Genomic DNA, 18,300 nt, shown 5'->3' on the forward strand with positions numbered 1-18,300 from the left:
ACACTATGACATGCATTTTCATCCTAGTATTTTAATCCAATTCTAAAAAAATTAACTTGATAATTTCACTCTCAGACACATACTAGATAGTATGGAAAGCAACTGTGTGTTGTCTTATTTCCCAGTCTTAACTGCAACTAGTATATTACCAGGAGATGAATACTGAGGGGAATTCTCACACGTTATAAGTAGGGTCAGAAAAGATTCCTAAGTCCGACCTTTATCCCTTTACCCAAGAATAATTTTTAAAACAGGGCAATCTCTTCCATCTGTTGAACTGAATATACAAAATAATAAAATGTGGGACTCCTCAAATGGCATTACTTGCTAAGGTCTCAGAAATGATACCAAATGGTAGGGAATGGAGACCCATGGGTTGAATTTCCATGTTTCTTGAATGAAAAATCAACTTTAAAATGGAAGAGAAAGATGCCAGATGTTAAAAACAGGCCAATTTGAGTTTTCATAGAAAACACAGGTTCTGTTTACTTGAATAAAAGTTTAAAAAGATGATCACTCAAGTCCTAATCTAAATTAATACTTTTTGAAGACTGTGCAGTGAGTTCCATCTGGAAATTGCTGCAAAATGAACCAGAGGTCTCTTGTGATAATTTTCTGTTACGGTTTACAGCTTATTTGTCAAAAATTAACATGCCTGGGGGTTTGTGTATTTTGGTTTTTTTTTTAATAGCACAAAAACCAGAGTCATCTGTCCTCTAGTCGGCCACTCAATTATTAGGTTCTCTTCATTTTTATAAATCTGGCAGGATTAAAAGACTGATTTCAGTCACATCTAAAAACAGGCTATGAGATGTGCATTTTCTTTTTATTTAAAGTAATTAAATGCATTCCACCACCACCTCCCCGCTTTTTTTTTTCTTTTTCTTTTTCAAAGAAACGTATTTTAAGGACTATGCTGTGTTCTTTTTTAAACCAATTTTTATAGGATTTCCCTTTTCATTTAGAATAGTAGCACCATCGTGAATTAATATTCATTGGACAAACAAACACAGGCTTTGTGGAACCAATTAATTGTCACATTTTCTTTACAGTGCTTACGGGCTGTAAGAGGACTAAAATAATCAAAGTTGGAATTGGGGAAAACCAGGGTGTGGGTCTCAGAAAGTTCCTTGGAGATCACATCTCAATTACTTCTTGTCCTCCCTATGGGGAAGGCCTGGTACACATAGGCATTTACCATGTGGTGGGGAATGTGTGATTAGACAAGAGAATCTTAATTATCAGGAATTGCGAATACACTGTAAGCAGATCCTTTCCTCTGGACCTAGTAACAGAAAACACACTCCGTGATGACACATGGCAGTGATGACCCTGCAGGTTTGCACATTAATGTGTTAAACCTATTTTTTTAACCTACCTGTATGTCTTGATTAAATGTTACTTTAATTCATTTCAGGGTATGATTAGCTCTCTGAACAAAATTTAATACATATGCAGGACATTCGGACTATAAAAGCAATTCATTCCGAATATTCAGAAACCTGGCTAAAGGGGCAATTTTGTCTTCTGTGTGTTTTCCCTGGCTGGAAGAGGAATGGAGGAAAAGTGAAGATATGAATGTGACAGGGAAAGTACACTAATTTCACACACAGAAGAGGAGGCTGTGCAGACATCTCTGACTGGGAGAAATCACAGTAGGTGATCCCAAGATAAAAGCTTTGGTAACAGTTTGGAGTCCAATTCTAACTAAGAAAGGAAGAGAAAACACTCAGGAAAGTCACTAAATTGCTGGCTTAGTGCTCTCAGGGAAAGAGGCATCTTAAGAGTTTATACCTTGTGATCCCAAGTAAGGCCATTTTTACTTTTATTTATTTTTGAGTGTTTCAGTAACAATGACAACTGCACCAGGACACATGGATGAATTATAATGTAAGCTCAGATAAGTCAGTAAAAATCTGTTGAGCATCAAAAGCATGTATGAGACACTACACTGGGGATGGGAGAAAAGGTGAAAATGGTTTCTTCTGCCCTTAATGGGAGCCCACCATCTAGGGAAGAACCAAGGGAGGCATCCATAACTCTAATGGGGAGTGGAGGACCTGGGGCAGGGAGGAGGGTTTCTCCACACAACACTTTATCATTCTACTCACAAAAAGTTCTTACCTCCGTGCAAATGAAAAATGAGCAGAGGCACTGGGGGAGAAATTTCTTGGACTATCTTGAGGGCTATTTCCTGTAGAGAGAAAGAAGAAGAAAAAAAATGACATGAAGATTTAATTCTTGTATCATTAGCTACATCCAGAACGCTCTTCTCTTTAGCAGTAGGCTTCTGTACACTTTTGTAAAATTTTCATCTCCTCAAAAACTGCTTTCGTTTTATTTGGAGGGGAGGAAGGGATTGGCTTGAGTTCCAGCACAACTTTCCAAGGGTGTAATATATGAATAAACAAACCCATGTCACCAACCAGCAGACATCCATATATTGCATAATGTAAGTATTTCAGTCCCACAGAATAATGAATACATACATATGTCTTGGTTCCTGCTCTTCCAGATGTTAACATTTCCACAGTAGGATAGACAGAGAAGATAAGCTTCAATTGGGAGGGTGAGGCTTTCCGTTTTAGGAAGGCAGCCTCAGTATTTTTATTTACCGAAACTAAGAATAAAAGTCTGAGTTCTCAATAAATCCTCATTTTTCAAAGCACACATATTAAAGGCAGAAATGTCAGAACAGGGCATAAATACTGGGGAGAACCCCAGCAGTTCAGACCTCAAACGACCCAGCCTAGAGGCCCACAAGTATCTTCTTCAATAGTCCCTCTGCTCCTAGGCAGCTGAGGGGGTGACTGGCCAGGCTGCCTGGAAAGCCACAGCCACCCAGCGGCTGGCAGAAGGTGTCTTCCCCAGGTTCTTACGTGGTGGGTGGAACATGGATGCTTATGTAAGGTGACAGCTCGTCTGGAGGCTTGCTACTTTCCCCATCAGAACATGCAACTTGTTGCTGATCATTGGGCAAGCTTGACAGGCAGCGGGTGAGGGGAGGCCCAAGGCAGGCCAGACCACCCCGCTTCCCTCTGCATGGTTAATTAGGCTGGCAGAATGGCCTGAGGACCGGATGGGACTGTAGCCCGTTTAAACAAGGAGGTTAGGAAAGGCTGCAAACAAATGCTGCATGTTCTTGAAACACAGAAAATAAATCAAGAAGACATGTTTAATCCTTAACAGCAAACCAGTGTGCCACATTGCTGATTTCACACCGGAAGTGACGATTTGTAATTAGGTGGAAGGAACATAAAATGGCACCTAGCCATAAAGGTAACCAATTTATTACCTGTGTGCAAAAAGAGTAGATTAACACATCGAAGGGGATAATTTCAGTGTTACCTTTACTTCTGGACTGGCTGCACCTCTACTGAAATTTTTCAGTTAACTTAAAGTTGCAGATTTTGTAGTGATGGCATCAACAGATGCCATTAAGTTTATGACAGACAGCACAATTAAAGTCATTTAACTGGGAAGCGCTGAAAAGCCCCTTTCTTTATGGATAGAGAATCAAGAAGCATTTTCCCCCCGCTGCAATGAAATTTATCATGCCTTTGCATCTGTTGTTTCTTGGGCCTCTAGAGAAATGGATTCTGCTTTTGCCATCCGGTAATCCAGGACCCTTTCTGTCCTTTATCTACACAGCTAAATTAAATTCTTTGAACTTCTCCCAACAGCCTTCATTCCCCCAGCCCCTCCCCTAGTTAGTTTGCGCATTGCTCTTCATATTCCTTAAAAGGTCTTGATTTCAAGATGGCTAGAAATCTTGTTTCTAAAGGGAAACAGGTCAAATGCCAGAAACCTCTGGGTTGATTTTGTTTTTATTTGGGGAAAAAAAAAATTGGTTTGCTCACACCCCACACAGAACAAACTATCAGTAAATTATGAGAAACAAAACAACTGATTGAAGCCAAGGCATTTTGAGAACAATCCCTACTACTCTAATCCCTGAGAATAAATAATAAGGCCAATAAAACTTGGCACCAAATTCTTAGCCCTGTGTTCTTTGTAAAGAGAACATTATATCTGGAGATTATATGAGATCAACCAGAACAAGTAGAGGGAGCTTATTAAATATTTTGAAGAATCTGAAGGAGGCAAAAACAGGAATTATCTTAAGAACCTTTTCACTTTTAGAGATTTTAACAAGCGGCCCCCCAGGAAACCATGTAACTTCTTACAAGATATGGTGGCCCATCACACTGAGGATGAATGGGCAGAGACAGAGATAGAGAGGTAGGTTAATTTAACTCCACTCTTTAAAAAAACAGGATAAAAAGAAAAAATCAGGGCTACCCTCAACCATTTCTTATCTTGGGTTTTGCCTTCTCATTCTATGTGGCCTTTCCAGGCCCACACACTGAAAACATTCCTCAGCTCCAAGTTATATAGCCATTTGTATTCTCCTACTAATCACAGATCTCTCTTCTTGTTTCTGGGCACACTGAAGAGCTGGTTGAGATAGAAATACACACATCCCACATTATCACAAAGGCCCTTACGTACAGTGGGCTACTGGAGAAAACAAGGGCAGTGTGAACTAGAATACTTGGTAATTCCTTAAGGACAGGAGACTGCAGCTTAATTTGAGGGCAGTTCAGCAAGCTCAGGATAAGAGAAGGAACGGAAGGACTTCAGGAAGGGGACAAAATCAATCCACAGTTAGGCAATGCAGTAGAGAGACAGACTCTACTATCAGGGAATTCAGACTGGTCAAGTCAATGAGTTGTGAACCACATGTTTTGGTACTACCTAATGGGAGGCTGGGAGAAGGCAATGGCAACCCACTCCAGTGTTCTTGCCTGGAGAATCCCATGGATGGAGGAGCCCGGTGGGCGGCCGTCTATGGGGTCGCACAGAGTCAGACACAACTGAAGCGACTTCGCAGCAGCAGCAGCAGCAGTGGAAGGCTTAAGAGAAATCTGAACGCAAGAGAGGCACTCGATATTTTAACCTGGTGTATGTTGAGTGGACAGAGGAGTTGCCAAGAAGAAGGAGCTGTATTAGGGTATGGAAAGCCAACAGAAAGCATGTTCTGGTGACCAAACCAAGTGTAACTGGTGATGGATCAAAACTAAGTGATGAAAAAGATTACAGACTAACTGATACTTCCAAGGTTAGCAGACTGGGAGGGTGACTGCTCCACTAACAGGGACTTTTAGAGAGAACTGGGGCAGTAGTAATAGTAGAGGAAAAGGATAGATGAGTATTCTAGAGCTTTTTGTGTCATTTGTTACAGAAAATTCCTCAGTTTTCCTCAGGGAGAAATTACAAGATGAGTAGACTAGATAGGCACACATCAATCTTTGAGGCCTTTGTTCTTTGAAACAAACATTGATTTGTGTGTTGTGTTTGAGGACTTAGGGACACTGTTCTGTGATACACAACAACACTAATTTAGAACAGATTGAAATATAAAGCACACTTTATACACTCTTCGCTTGGAGATGAGGACCAGACTGCTCTGGACACTTGTAGCACTTTCCCAGGACCGGAAAACAAGGTGGAGTGGAACCAGAGTCCTACACTTGACCTTCACGACGCACAGCACTGCCCTCTGAATTCATCCACCCATCTGCAAAGCAATACCTGTGAGACTCTCAAACGAAAACCAGTGCCAGTTAATTCTCTGCCCATATGTGCAGCACTTGCTTATAACTCAAATCCTGCTGTTCAAAGGGATTTGCTGGCTCTTGGATGTTTGAATGCCAGGACACGTTATAGACCGCTGCTTCTGACCTGGTAAAGGAAGCCTTAGTGGTGGGTGGGCAGGCGCTGGATAGGTAATTAACTCCGTGATTCCCAGGGGGAACCGGCGTGGCGAACACACAGGCAGTACATCAAAACAGTACTTACCTAACAGAGCTACACGGGGTGCCTCATTTTGGAGGCAGTTATTGTTAAGAAAGTGATTTCCAGATTAATTAAATTGTTTGATTGCTTTGTAATTAGGTTGGAGAAGTCCTCCGTCTTCACCGCAGAGAAACAAGCTGCAAATCTTTTTAAAAGGCATATGCTATACCCACTATAGATTATTAATGTGTTTTTAATAGCTGCCTGTTTACAAAATGATAGTTTCTGGTTGCCTTGATTTTCTATCAGGACTGAGGGAATCCAAGAATTAATGATAATTGCCATTTGAAACTCCTGGTGGATCAAAGAGTAAGCCCCCACTTTAATCCTTGTTGTCATTACTTGATGATCGGCTTAAATGAGTTGTGACTTTTCTATACCCTAACAAACAGCACTGTGTTCCTCATCGCTCTGCAGGAGATGCTCAGCAATAAACTGACAGTGTGGAAAAACCTGAAGTCCACACTTCACAGGACCAAACTGAGGACTCCCTTGCAAAATGTAATGGCAGCAGATGAAGGGACAACTGAACAGTTATGCAGGGATCGCAGGCTGAGCGGACTTTGAAGAATAACAGTTCAAATCCACCTGAGAAGCTGATGTCTATGCTATCAGATCCAGCTGATGCAATAGGAGAGTTAAAAATCCTCTCTCACTTAGCCATTTCAGAAACTGGCTACTGTCCAGATAGAATTGTGGGATATTAATTAAACCTGGGCAGCTGTTTAGACTCTAAGTGGACAGAGAAAAACCTTGATTGGCCTTCAGTAGCACTCTCTTAGGGCAAGCAGTTAAGCGTTCACAGCAGGCCAATATAACAGAGTATATAGCCTGTGCACGCTCAGTCACATCCGACTCTTTGCGACCCCATGGACTGTAGCCTGCCAGGGTCCTTTGCCCATGGAATTTTCTAGGTAAGAATACTGGAGTGGGCTGCCTTTTCCTTCTCCAGAGGATCTTCCCAACCCAGGGACTGAACTCATATCTTTTTGCGTCTCCTGCTTTGGCAGGCAGGTTCTTTACCACCTAGACCACCAGGCATGCCTGTACAGCAGGCCAATAAATAGACTTTCATGCCTGGGTTTTCAAGTAAAAAGAGAATTACGGACAATAAATCAAGGCTTTCTTAAAACCTGGCTTCTCTGAACCTCTTTGGTTTTTTTATCCTTGTCACATTGACTCTCCTCACCCAGTACCACTTCTCATTGTCATCTGATTAATTCGACAAATACTTATCAATCCTTTCCTAATAGAGAAGAGTGGTATGATTTGACTTACATTTTAGAAAGAGCCCTCATGCTGTTCCATGTCCATTGGGCTCTAAGCAGGCAATGAACAGAAGCAGGGAGATCAGAAAGGAGGCTGACAAGGTAAGAGGTGATGGTGGTTTGGAGAGAACGGAAGTAGAGCTCAGGTATGTTCTGATGGTGGACCCAAAAGGATTTACTTGAAAACTAGACCAAGTGGAATAATGAGGGAAAGGGAGGAAGCAAGGATGACTCCTAGTGAATTCCCTGGCGGTCTAGAGCTTTCACCACCAGTGCCTGGATTTGATCCTTGGTCAGGGGACCTTTAAGATCCTGCAAGCCACAAAGTGAAAAAAAATATATAGATAGATATAGATATAGATATCCTATGTATATATCCTATATCTATATCTATATATGTATAGGTATATAGGATGACTCCTAAATCTTAGGATTAAGCAAGATAGATAGATGGTGACTTGAACTGAGATGGAAAAGACTGAAGGAGGACAGGGTTGGGAATGTGAGGAGAAATTAACAATAACCAAGACATGGAAGCAATCCAAGTGCCTCTCAATAGATGACTGGCTTAAGGACTGTGGTGCATATATACAATGGAATACTACCTGGCCATAAAGAAGAACAAAATACTGCCATCTGTAACAACATGGATGGACCTGGAGGGCATCATGCATAGTGAAGTATGTCAGAGAGAGAAAGACAAGCGCCGTATGAAGTCACTTATAACACACGGAATCTAAAAAGTAATACAAATGAATTTACATAAGAAATGAAACTGACTCACAGATCTAGAAAACAAACTTATGGTTACCAAAGAGGAGAGGAAAGGAAGGAGGGACTAATTTGGGGTATAGGGATTATTAGATACAAACTAGGTACTATCTGTAAAATAGATAAGCAATAAAGGATTTACTGTATAACACAAAGAAGTATACCTAGTACCTTGTGATAACCTAAAATGGAAATAATCTGTAAAAACAAGTAACCAAACAAACAAAAAACAAATCACTACGCTGTATACCTGAAACACAATCTTATAAATCAATTATACTTAGTTTAAAAAATGCAAAATAAAACCCTTGAAAATTTGAGTGGATTTATGCTCTTTTATTTATGGAGGCACCACTTCAAATCATTTTAAATATATTAAAATGTACTTTCCAGGGGGCGCCCGTGGTAAAGAATCCACCTGCCAATGCAGGAGATGCAAGAGATCCAGGTTCATCTCTGGGGTCGGGAAGGTCTCCTAGAGAAGGAGATTGCATACCACGCCAGTATTCTTGCCTGAAATATTCCATGGGTAGAGGAGCCTGGTGGGTTACAGGCCATGGGGCCACAGAGTCGGACACAACTGAGCAACTGAATGCACACACCCAAAATGTACTTGTGTTCCCTACTGTATGCAATTAACAATGTTACACTTCTTGTACATAGCATTTATACTACTCAGTTAAACATAAAAATTCTATTACAGTTTTTTTATTGTACCTGAGAGCAAATAGTATTTTTCCAGCTCACATTATTTAGTGCCTAACAGATTTGATAGCTTTGGTCTGTTTAATATGGCCAAACTAGACAACAGTGCTGGTCAAAGGTTTGCAGAGAAAGATAATTTTACAGGCTAACCACTTAAGTCTGAATATTGATCATTTTAATCATTCTATGTCCTGTCACCATAGGTAAAATGGAATGGAATAATGATGTGTTCTATATTTCATTTCTCGCCACTTCTCACTAACATATTCTAAATGCTGGTGAAGGATAAACTCTGGTTATACATATGTATAGATACACAAAAAGCATATTTTGAATTTTCAGTGCCTAACGTAGTCTGTTATACAGTACATGAGAATTGTACTGAATTTTTTCTAATTCAACAAATATGTATTAAGTTCTTATTATATACAGAGCTTTGAGCTACCTGCTGAACAAATTAAACAGGTAAACAAGACCCAAAGTACTAGAAATCTCCTGATAGAAGATCTGTACAACACCAACTTTAGACACATCTTGTGAAATCAATTCTGGATCTCAAATGTATCAAAATTACTCACTAAAAACCAACTTTCAATGATGATACCACATGGAGGATGTAGCGTGTCACAACAGGTACTTAACAAATGGACATGCCCTGCTTTTTAAGGAAGGACTGATGAGTTGATAGGGTGAAAAACATGTAGGGAGTGAGAGAGAGACCCAAAAACAGGTCAATTTCTATGTCATAATGACTCTCACAGATGCCTGCTGTCTCCATTTCATGAAGCCATTCCTCTGAAATTTGTGTAGTGTATTTGAAATGCCGTGGCATTGACACAAATCCCTCGGAGATGTGTTATAATGGGTTTTCAAGAATGTTTTAGCTTTTCATTGACCCTTCCTTATTACTCTGAATTGATGTCACATCTCAAGGTGATCTCGAGTAAAGACTAGTGAATGTCAAGAGTGATGAAGAAAGTTGATTTTTAGTTGTATATTTTCCTGCCATCTACAGTAATTCATCTTCCCAGCAATAGAGAAGAGATTACTTTTAGCCTTTGTATAAAGTTACTGAGGAGTGTCTGTAAGGTCAAGAAAGGGGAGATAAGAACATAGCTACCATAACACATACTCCTAAGTTTCATTCAGCTTTATGAAATGTGATGTAGCCTCTCAATTTTAGATAATTAATTAGTCTCTGAATGTAGATAAAAGACCAAGTCAAAGAATGTAACCTAAGGTGTGCATATTTTTTTCTATCTTAGATGAAGGGATTTTAATTCTTTAACATAATTAGATGCAAAGAATTTGCATTTTTACCTAGAAAAAGGGTGGATGATACCAAGAAATTGGTTCCTCTCAGATTGTTTCCTTCAATTGCTGAATAATTTCTAGTCAAAGAGGAAGTATTTAGATGAAATGCTGCATGTCCTTATAACTTGCTAAATGTAATCTAGATGTATTCTCTATTATGAATCTCCTCCTTTCAACTCCCCTTAAAAATATAAATACTAAATTTAAGGTGGTTTAATTTAACAAACGGAAAATGTACTTTTGTCTTTTGATTAAAAGGCATTCCATCTGAAGGAAACAAAATACGTGTTATGTATTTTTTAAATAGTTACTTAATTATGTTCCGTTTCTAACTCCAGAAATATCTCGAGATTTAAAAGAATCTAATACATTCTATTCTACTGTTTCATAATAAAATAATATGTAATGCACCAAGTATCTAATAAATAAAAATTCTGGCTTTCAGATTCCATAAACCATACTATACAAGATCCTGGAAATACCCTGGCCCTGAGACTCTCCTCTAGTATCTTTTTTTCCCCCTCACTTTCCACTTCCATGCCCTTGGATCAATAAATAGTTCTCAAGCTCAGATGCACAGGAGAATTACTTGGGAGGGTTTAAAAATGCTGATACCCAGGCCCTAGTCTACCCTTTTTAAATGAAGTGACTCTAGTAAGTTGCGAGAGCTGAGAACTTTAGAATATCCATGTATTCTGGTAAATCAAGCTCAAGACTTCACTAGCCATTTAGAGCCCTCAAGTCTTGAAGTTTTTACACTGCCCGCTTTCTATAACTTAACTTCCCTGCCTCTTATTTCAGCTATACTAATTCATGTCCCTTTTATATATTCACTTCACTCGGACCTCCAAGTAGTCTCAAAACTGGACTAAGGCTGGAAATTTCTTCCCCATCAGCTAAACAAACAGCATCCCACCATGTCAACACTCTAGAAGTCCCACCTGTCCACAGGTGTCACAGGTCAATCAAGTAAGTTATTACGCTTCTTCTACTGGCATCCTATTGCTACTCTCTCTAAACTCAAAAATTATTTCCACAATTTCTCCTCTCTTCTAAAAGAGGAACACCCCCACCCCAAGCTAAGCTGTGTATCACTCCCCTGTTCCTGGGTTAAGGTTAAAAGCCTCTGTATAAGGAAATCGTAGGGAAGAATACACTCATTAACCACAACTGTGTTTATATTTTTACTATCAACTCTAATCATTTGACTGCTTAAAGCTGAAATGCCAGCTATCTTTATAATTCGTATCTAACGGTATATGAAGAAGATATTAGCCTTAAAACTATACATCTCATTCTGTCATTTTTTAAACAAGCAGAATGCCTAATATTTGGCCTAGGTAAAGGCTATGGTTTTTCCAATGGTCATGTATGGATGTGAGAGCTGGACTGTGAAGAAAGCTGAGTGCCAAAGAATTGATGCTTTTGAACTGTGGTGTTGGATAAGACTCTTGAGAGTCTCTTGGACTGCAAGGAGATCCAACCAATTCATCCTAAAGGAGATCAGTCCTGGGTGTTCATTGGAAGGACTGATGCTGAAGCTGAAACTCCAATACTTTGGCCACCTCATGCAAAGAGTTGACTCATTGGAAAAGACCCTGATGCTGGGAGGGATTGGAGGCAGGAGGAGAAGGGGACGACAGAGGATGAGATGGCTGGATGGCATCACCGACTTCATGGACATGAGTTTGAGTGAACTCCGGGAGTGGGTGATGGACAGGAAGGCCTGGCATGCTGTGATTCATGGGGTCGCAAAGAGTCAGACACGACTGAGCAACTGAACTGAACTGAACATTAGAACATGTAATATTATTAGAAAGGCTAAAACCAAGGCATGTGGCAGAGGGGACTCAATTGAACCAGTGATTATCAGAAGCAAAACTAAAATCATTCTAATTATTCTAATCATTCCTTCTTGCAGAAAACATGATTCACCCTCATCCATAATAGGGATGTGTCCTTTCAGGGCCTTACTCTATTTACGATCTATACATGTGTCCATATTTTTAGCATGCAATCCCAAGTAACTGATGGATGCAGTGAGGGGCACTTGTTTGCAACTCTGAGATTCTGAATACACAGATATCAACCTTCAGTAAACCACTACCTTAAGGAGTCACAGCTATTAATTCTAACGTGTTGAACCTTTCAGGCATACTGGGGTGTGTTGAGGCAGGTGAAAAAGTTGTGATTATTCTTTTAAAAAGCACAACAGAGTCTTTAAGGTCCTCTGAATTAAAAATTAGGTACATACTTTGGTATAATGAATCATTTAACAAATACTTATTAAATGTAAGAGCTGATACAATAAAACTACTAGAAAGAAACAGAAAAAAACTCCTTAACATTGGTTTTGGTGACAATTTTTAAAAAAAAATTTTATTGGCGTATAGTTGATTTACAATGATGTGTTAGTTTCAGGTATAAGTGAATCAGTTACCCATATATATAAATCCACTCTTTAAAATTCTTTTCCCATATGGGCCATTACAGAGTACTGAGTAGACTTCCCCGTGGTATGCAGTAGGTCTTTATTAGTTATCTGTTTTATAAATAATAGTGTGGATGTGTTAATCCTAATCTTCCAATTTATCCCTCCTTCCTATTTTCATCCTGGTAACCATAAGTTTAACCGTAAGGGCTTTCCTGGTGGCTCAGATGATAAAGCGTCTGCCTACAATGCAGAAGACCCGGGTTCAATTCCTGGGTCGGGAAGATCCTCTGGAGAAGGAAAGGGCAACCCACTCCAGTATTCTTGCCTGGAAAATCCCATGGATGGAGGAGCGTAGTAGGCTACAGTCCACGGGGTCGCAAAGAGTCGGACACGACTGAGCAACTTCACTTTCATTTTCAACCCTAAGTTTGTTTTCTATATCTGTAACTATTTTTCTTGTATAGATAAGTTTATTTGTACCCCTTTTAAAGATTCTGCATATAAGTGATAACATATGATATTTTTCTCTGACTTATTTCACTCAGTATGACAATCTTTGCTGCTGCTAAGTCATTTCAGTCGTGTCTGACTCTGTGCAACCCCATAGACAACAGCCCACCAGGCTCCCCCGTCCCTGGGATTCTCCAGGTAAGAACACTGGAGTGGGTTGCCATTTCCTTCTCCAATGCATGAAAGTGACAACTGAAAGTGAAGTCGCTCAATCGTGTCCCACTCTTAGGGACCCCATGGACTGCAGCCTACCAGGCTCCTCCATCCATGGGATTTTCCAGGCAAGAGTACTGGAGTAGAGTGCCATTGTGTTCTCCACATTGCTGCAAATGACATTATTTCATTCTTTTATGGCTGAGCAGTGTTCCATTGTATACACAAACCATATCTTCTTTATCCATTTCTGTACTGATGGACATTTAGGTTGCTTCTATGTCCTGGCTATAGCAAGAAAACAGTGCTGCAATGAACCCTGGGGTGCATGTATCTTTTCTAATTATGATTTTCTCCAGATATACATCCAGGATTGGGATTGCTGGATCATGTGATAGCTCTATTTTTCATTTGTTAAAGAACCTCCATACTGTTCTCTATAATAGCTGTACCAATTTATAGTCCCTCTAACAGCAGAGGACCATTCCCTTTTCTCCACACCCTCTCCAGTATCTATTATTTATAGATGTTTTTACATTCTGACTGGTGTGAGGTGATACCTCATTATAGTTCTGATTTGCATTCCTCTAACAATTAGTGATGCTGAACATCTTTTCCTGTGCATTTTATTGGCAATAATTCTTTGGCTATGACAGCAAAAGAGCGAGCAACAAAAGCACGAATAAACAAATGAGACTATATCCAACCAAAAAGCTTCACAACAAAAGAAACAATCAGCAAAAGCAAAAGCAAACTTACTGAATGAGCTCAAACATGTGCAAATTATGTCTCTGATAAGGGGATAATATTAAACAATAATACAATTCAATAGCAAACCACCAATCTGATTAAAAAAGGGGAAATAACTTGAATAGATATCTTCCCAAAGAAGACAGACAAATGGCCAACAGGCACATGAAAAGGTGCTCACCATCACTAAGCACCAGGGAAATGCAGACCAAGACCACAGAGAGATTTCACATCACGACTGTCAGAAAGGTTATTATCAAAAAGACGAGGGATAACAAGCGTTGGCGACGATGTGGAGAAAAGAGAATCTTGATTCATCGTTGGTGAGAATGTAAACTGGTACAGCTACTGTGGAAAACACCGTGGAGACGCCTCAAAAAATTAACCACAGAAATGCCATATGTTCCAGCAATTCCGCTTCTGGGTGTTAGCCTGAAGAAAATGACATCACCATCTCAAAAAGGCATCTGTACTTCCATGTTCATGCAGCATTATTTACAGTAACCAAGACACAGTTGGTGATGGACAGGGAAGGAAGCCTGGTGTACTGCAGTCCACGCGGATGCAGAGTTGGACACGACTGAGTTGAACTGAAGACACATTAACAACCTAAGTGTCCCCTGATGGATGAATGGACACACTCACACACAATGGGATGTTATCTGGTCATAAAAAAAAGATATTCTGCCTACAACATGGGCTGGACCTTGACAACATTAGAGTAAGCAAAACAAGACCGAGAAAGACAAATATTGTATATTCTTTTTTATATGTGGAGTCTAAAAAACTCAGAAATACAGAGTAGAAATTTGCTTTCCAGTTGCTAGGGGTGGAGGAAATGGGGAGATGTTTAAAAGATACAAATTTCCAGTTATAAGGTAAATAAGTTTGGGGATTTAATGTACAGTATGGTGACTATAATTAACAATACTGTATTATATATTTAAAAGTTGTTAAGAGAGTAAAGCTTTAAGGTTATCACCATGCAAACAAAAATTGTAATTATGTAAGGGGATATAGGAGTTAACTAACCTAATTGTGGTAATAATTTCACAATACATACACGTATCAAATCATCATGTTATATACCTTAAACTTGCATATGTTATATGTCATCAATATCTCAATAAAGCCTGAGAGAGGAAAAGAGTCAGTATCTGCTGGATACCTTTCTAGATCTAGTAAGTAATTGATACTGGGAGACTCCTTCAAGTGATGTTGGCAGAGATGCTGGATGAAATGGAACACTGGTATTCTGGAGACTGTTTAAGCTAGAGTTCTGTATCCTGAGAATACTCAAAGGGTCAAAAATGGACAATCACTTTGGGTTTCAGGTCAGCGTGAATGTAACACAGACCAGCACTAAGCAGTTGGACAGGAAAGTACTGCCATATTTTCCTCCTTTTTGGCTACAGTGTGGTAGACCCCTAGTAGCCTTTGGAGGAAGTTAGATGAATCACACCATCCCTGACCATGCTCTCACCCACCAGGCAGGAAGGAAAGACCCAACAGAACATGACAGATACTGCACTTGTGGTGATATGTCCCCAGTGTACATAAAATGAGGAAGCCACACATTCAGAAAAGAGAAGAATGCATGGCTCCACAGGGGCAACCTTTCGTCTGCCTCAAAGGACAACTGCAGGAGAAAGGAAGTGGTCCTTAAAGCAGAAGAAACTGAGGAAAGGGACAGAGTCTCAAAAGCAGATAGCACATTATTACACGTCTTCATTTTATTATAAAAACAATTATATGCATTGGAAAAACGTTCAAAGAGTTAAAGGTGGTATTACAAAAAATAAAGGTGGTATAGAAAACAGTTAAAGGTGGTATGTGAAATTCTTTTCCAGACTCTAATTCTCATGTTGCTTCAATCAAACACTTTATGGGCCAGATGCTGCAACAAGCTATGGCTCCATGTCGTCTCCCCAGCTCCAGTTCCACTCTTCAGATGCACGGATTCACCCAGAAATACATATAGATATACAAGTATATACAATGTATATTTTTAAAAATTTCCCAAATAATGCTGTGCCGTATATACGATTTCCCTTGAGCAAGCAACACGGATTTGAAATGTGCAGGTTCACTTATATGTGGATTTTTTTCTATAGTAAATACTCTTTACCACCACACGTGTTCAGCAGTTGGTTGATTCTGGATATGGATCACAAATACAGAGAAACTGCCAATCAGAAGAACCTCAGATATAGAGGGCCAATTCTAAGTTATACTCGGATGTTCAGCTGCACAGAGAGTGGGCATCTCTGTTTTGTTGTTCAAGGGTCAACTGTTTATATATAGATATATATGTTCTAAGCCCAGCTGGTAAAGAATCCACTGCAATGCAGGAGATCCCCGTTCGATTCCTGGGTCAGGAAGATCTCCTAGAGAAGGGTTAGGCTATGCACTCCAGTATTCTTGAGCTTCTTTGCTGGCTCAAATGGTAAATAATACAGGAGACCTGGGTTCGAACCCTGGGTTGGGAAGATCCCCTGGAGGAGGGTGTGGCAACCTGCTCCAGTATTCTTGCCTGGAGAATCCCATGGACAGAGGAGCCTGGGGGGCTACAGTCCATGGGGTCACAAAGAGTCAGACACGACTAAGCACAGCACAGCACATCACATTCTATAATTGATGTTTTTTGTTAATAATCTAGCTACAACTTTTTATATCAGTTCATCTAAATCTGTCATCTCTAGTATCAAATAAAATTTCAATATGTCATATACCATAATTTACTCAGTCTTAAATGGCAACCCACTCCAGTACTCTTCCTTGGAAAATCCCATGGAGGGAGGAGCCAATGGGCTACAGTCCATGGGGTCACAAAGAGTCAGACACGACTGAGCAACTTCACTCACTCACTCACTATTAATAGATATTCAGAGTCGGACATGACTGAAGTGACTTAGCAGCAGCAGCAGACTGATTTCAGTGTTTTGATTATTCAGTGAATACCTTCTGTATATTCAGGTGATTATACCCAGGATCTAAACTCCTAAAAGCAGGACTACACTGGCCCCCAAAGTCAGTTCACTTTTTACTTTGGTGCATAGAGCTAAACTGCTCTCCAAAGACACTGCCCTAATTTACACTCTCACTAGTGGCATTGGGAACACCATCTCCCCTCAATCTTGTCAACACTGCATTTTTTTCAGATTTTGGTGGTATCATCTTGTTTTGATGTGAATTTGTTTAGGATAAGTGAAACTGAACATTTTCTAAAATCTTACATGACCATTTGTTCTTTTTTGTCCAAATTACCTGCTTCATACTTGACTACTCTGAGTTATCATGCTAGTCTTTTTCTGCAATTAATTTGTAGTTTTTGTACACTGAGGAAATTCTTTGAACACACTAAAGACATTTCTTCCATTTGTGCTTATCTTTTAATATTGTTAATATGAACTCTTCTGCAGAGAAAATTTTATTTAATCAGATTTAACAATCATTTTCCTTTATGGCTTATAAGGTTTTGTACCTTATTCAGAAAGGTCTTCCCACCCTCCCAAATTATTTCCTAAGTGCAACCATATTTTCTTTTCGTTCTTAATTTTTTTGATACCCTCTGTATTTTATGGGATCTTAGTTCACCCACTAGCAAGCAAACCCATGACTCCTGTAGTGAAAGCATGAAGTCCTAACCTATGGACAACCAAGGAATTCCCTATGGTTGTTCTTTAATTTTTTTTTTTCCTGTATCTACATGGGATTTATTTAAGGAGTAAGCTATAGCAATCCAGGTAACTTCTTTTCCGAATAGTTACTCAACTGATTCAAAACTACTGACTTTAATAACCTACATTTTCCCCAATGCTTTAAGTAAGGTATATTTAAGGTATGCCAAGTAACATGATGCCATCAAGGGGGTGACTGTAGGAAGTTAGGACAGGGCAGTAAATGATGAGGAGCTTAGAAAATGCATCAATATCAAACTAGAGAAATATGAAGGCCAGCTGGAAAAATCTTTCAGTGCAATATTTCAGGTGATTCTTGACCTGGACAGGACGATGGGCGTCTCTGCTTTTATTAAGTACTCCAGGTGATACTTAGGCACACTAGAGTTTCAGCATGGCTTTAGAACATTCATTCTTAATATTGGTTTTACATTCAAATAGCCTAGGGAACTTAAAAAAAAAAAAATCCAATGACCAAGTCACACTTCAGTCCAATTAAATCAGAATGGGGATTGAGGTGAGGGAAGCATCAGTCATTTTTAAAGCTTCCCAGGCGATTCCACTGTGCACTCAAGTTGGAGAAGCACTGCTTTAGATTCAGCTAAAGAAAGTGAATTGTATAGATTAAGCTGTTCTCTAACCTTTCGACGTATCTAATTCCCCTGGGGAGCCCTTAAAAAGATACATACTGATGCCAGGTCAGACAGATGAAGTTTCTGATTTAATTGGTCTGGGACCTGGGTATTTCTCTTTTTTTTAAGCTCCACAGGTTATTAAAATATGCAGCAAGGCTTTAGGACCAGCAATGCAGTCATTCTCAAACTGAAGAGTGCATCAGAATTACGTTGAGGATTTA

The 18,300-nt window shown here is 39.6% G+C and overlaps 1 protein-coding gene across 12 annotated transcripts in view; it reads right to left on the reverse strand.

Moving 5' to 3' along the window:
- The window catches only part of MAST4 (microtubule associated serine/threonine kinase family member 4), a 618,443-nt gene that overhangs the window by 78,762 nt on the left and 521,381 nt on the right, over positions 1-18,300 (reverse strand). For all 12 annotated transcript variants that reach the window (XM_059878864.1, XM_024981445.2, XM_024981444.2 and 9 more), the window contains one exon: positions 2,125-2,194. In XM_059878864.1, the coding sequence (XP_059734847.1) occupies positions 2,125-2,194 (70 nt within the window). The remainder of the gene's footprint in view (positions 1-2,124; positions 2,195-18,300) is intronic.

Source organism: Bos taurus, chromosome 20 (assembly GCF_002263795.3).
Source record: "Bos taurus isolate L1 Dominette 01449 registration number 42190680 breed Hereford chromosome 20, ARS-UCD2.0, whole genome shotgun sequence".
Classification (NCBI taxonomy): domain Eukaryota; kingdom Metazoa; phylum Chordata; class Mammalia; order Artiodactyla; family Bovidae; genus Bos; species Bos taurus.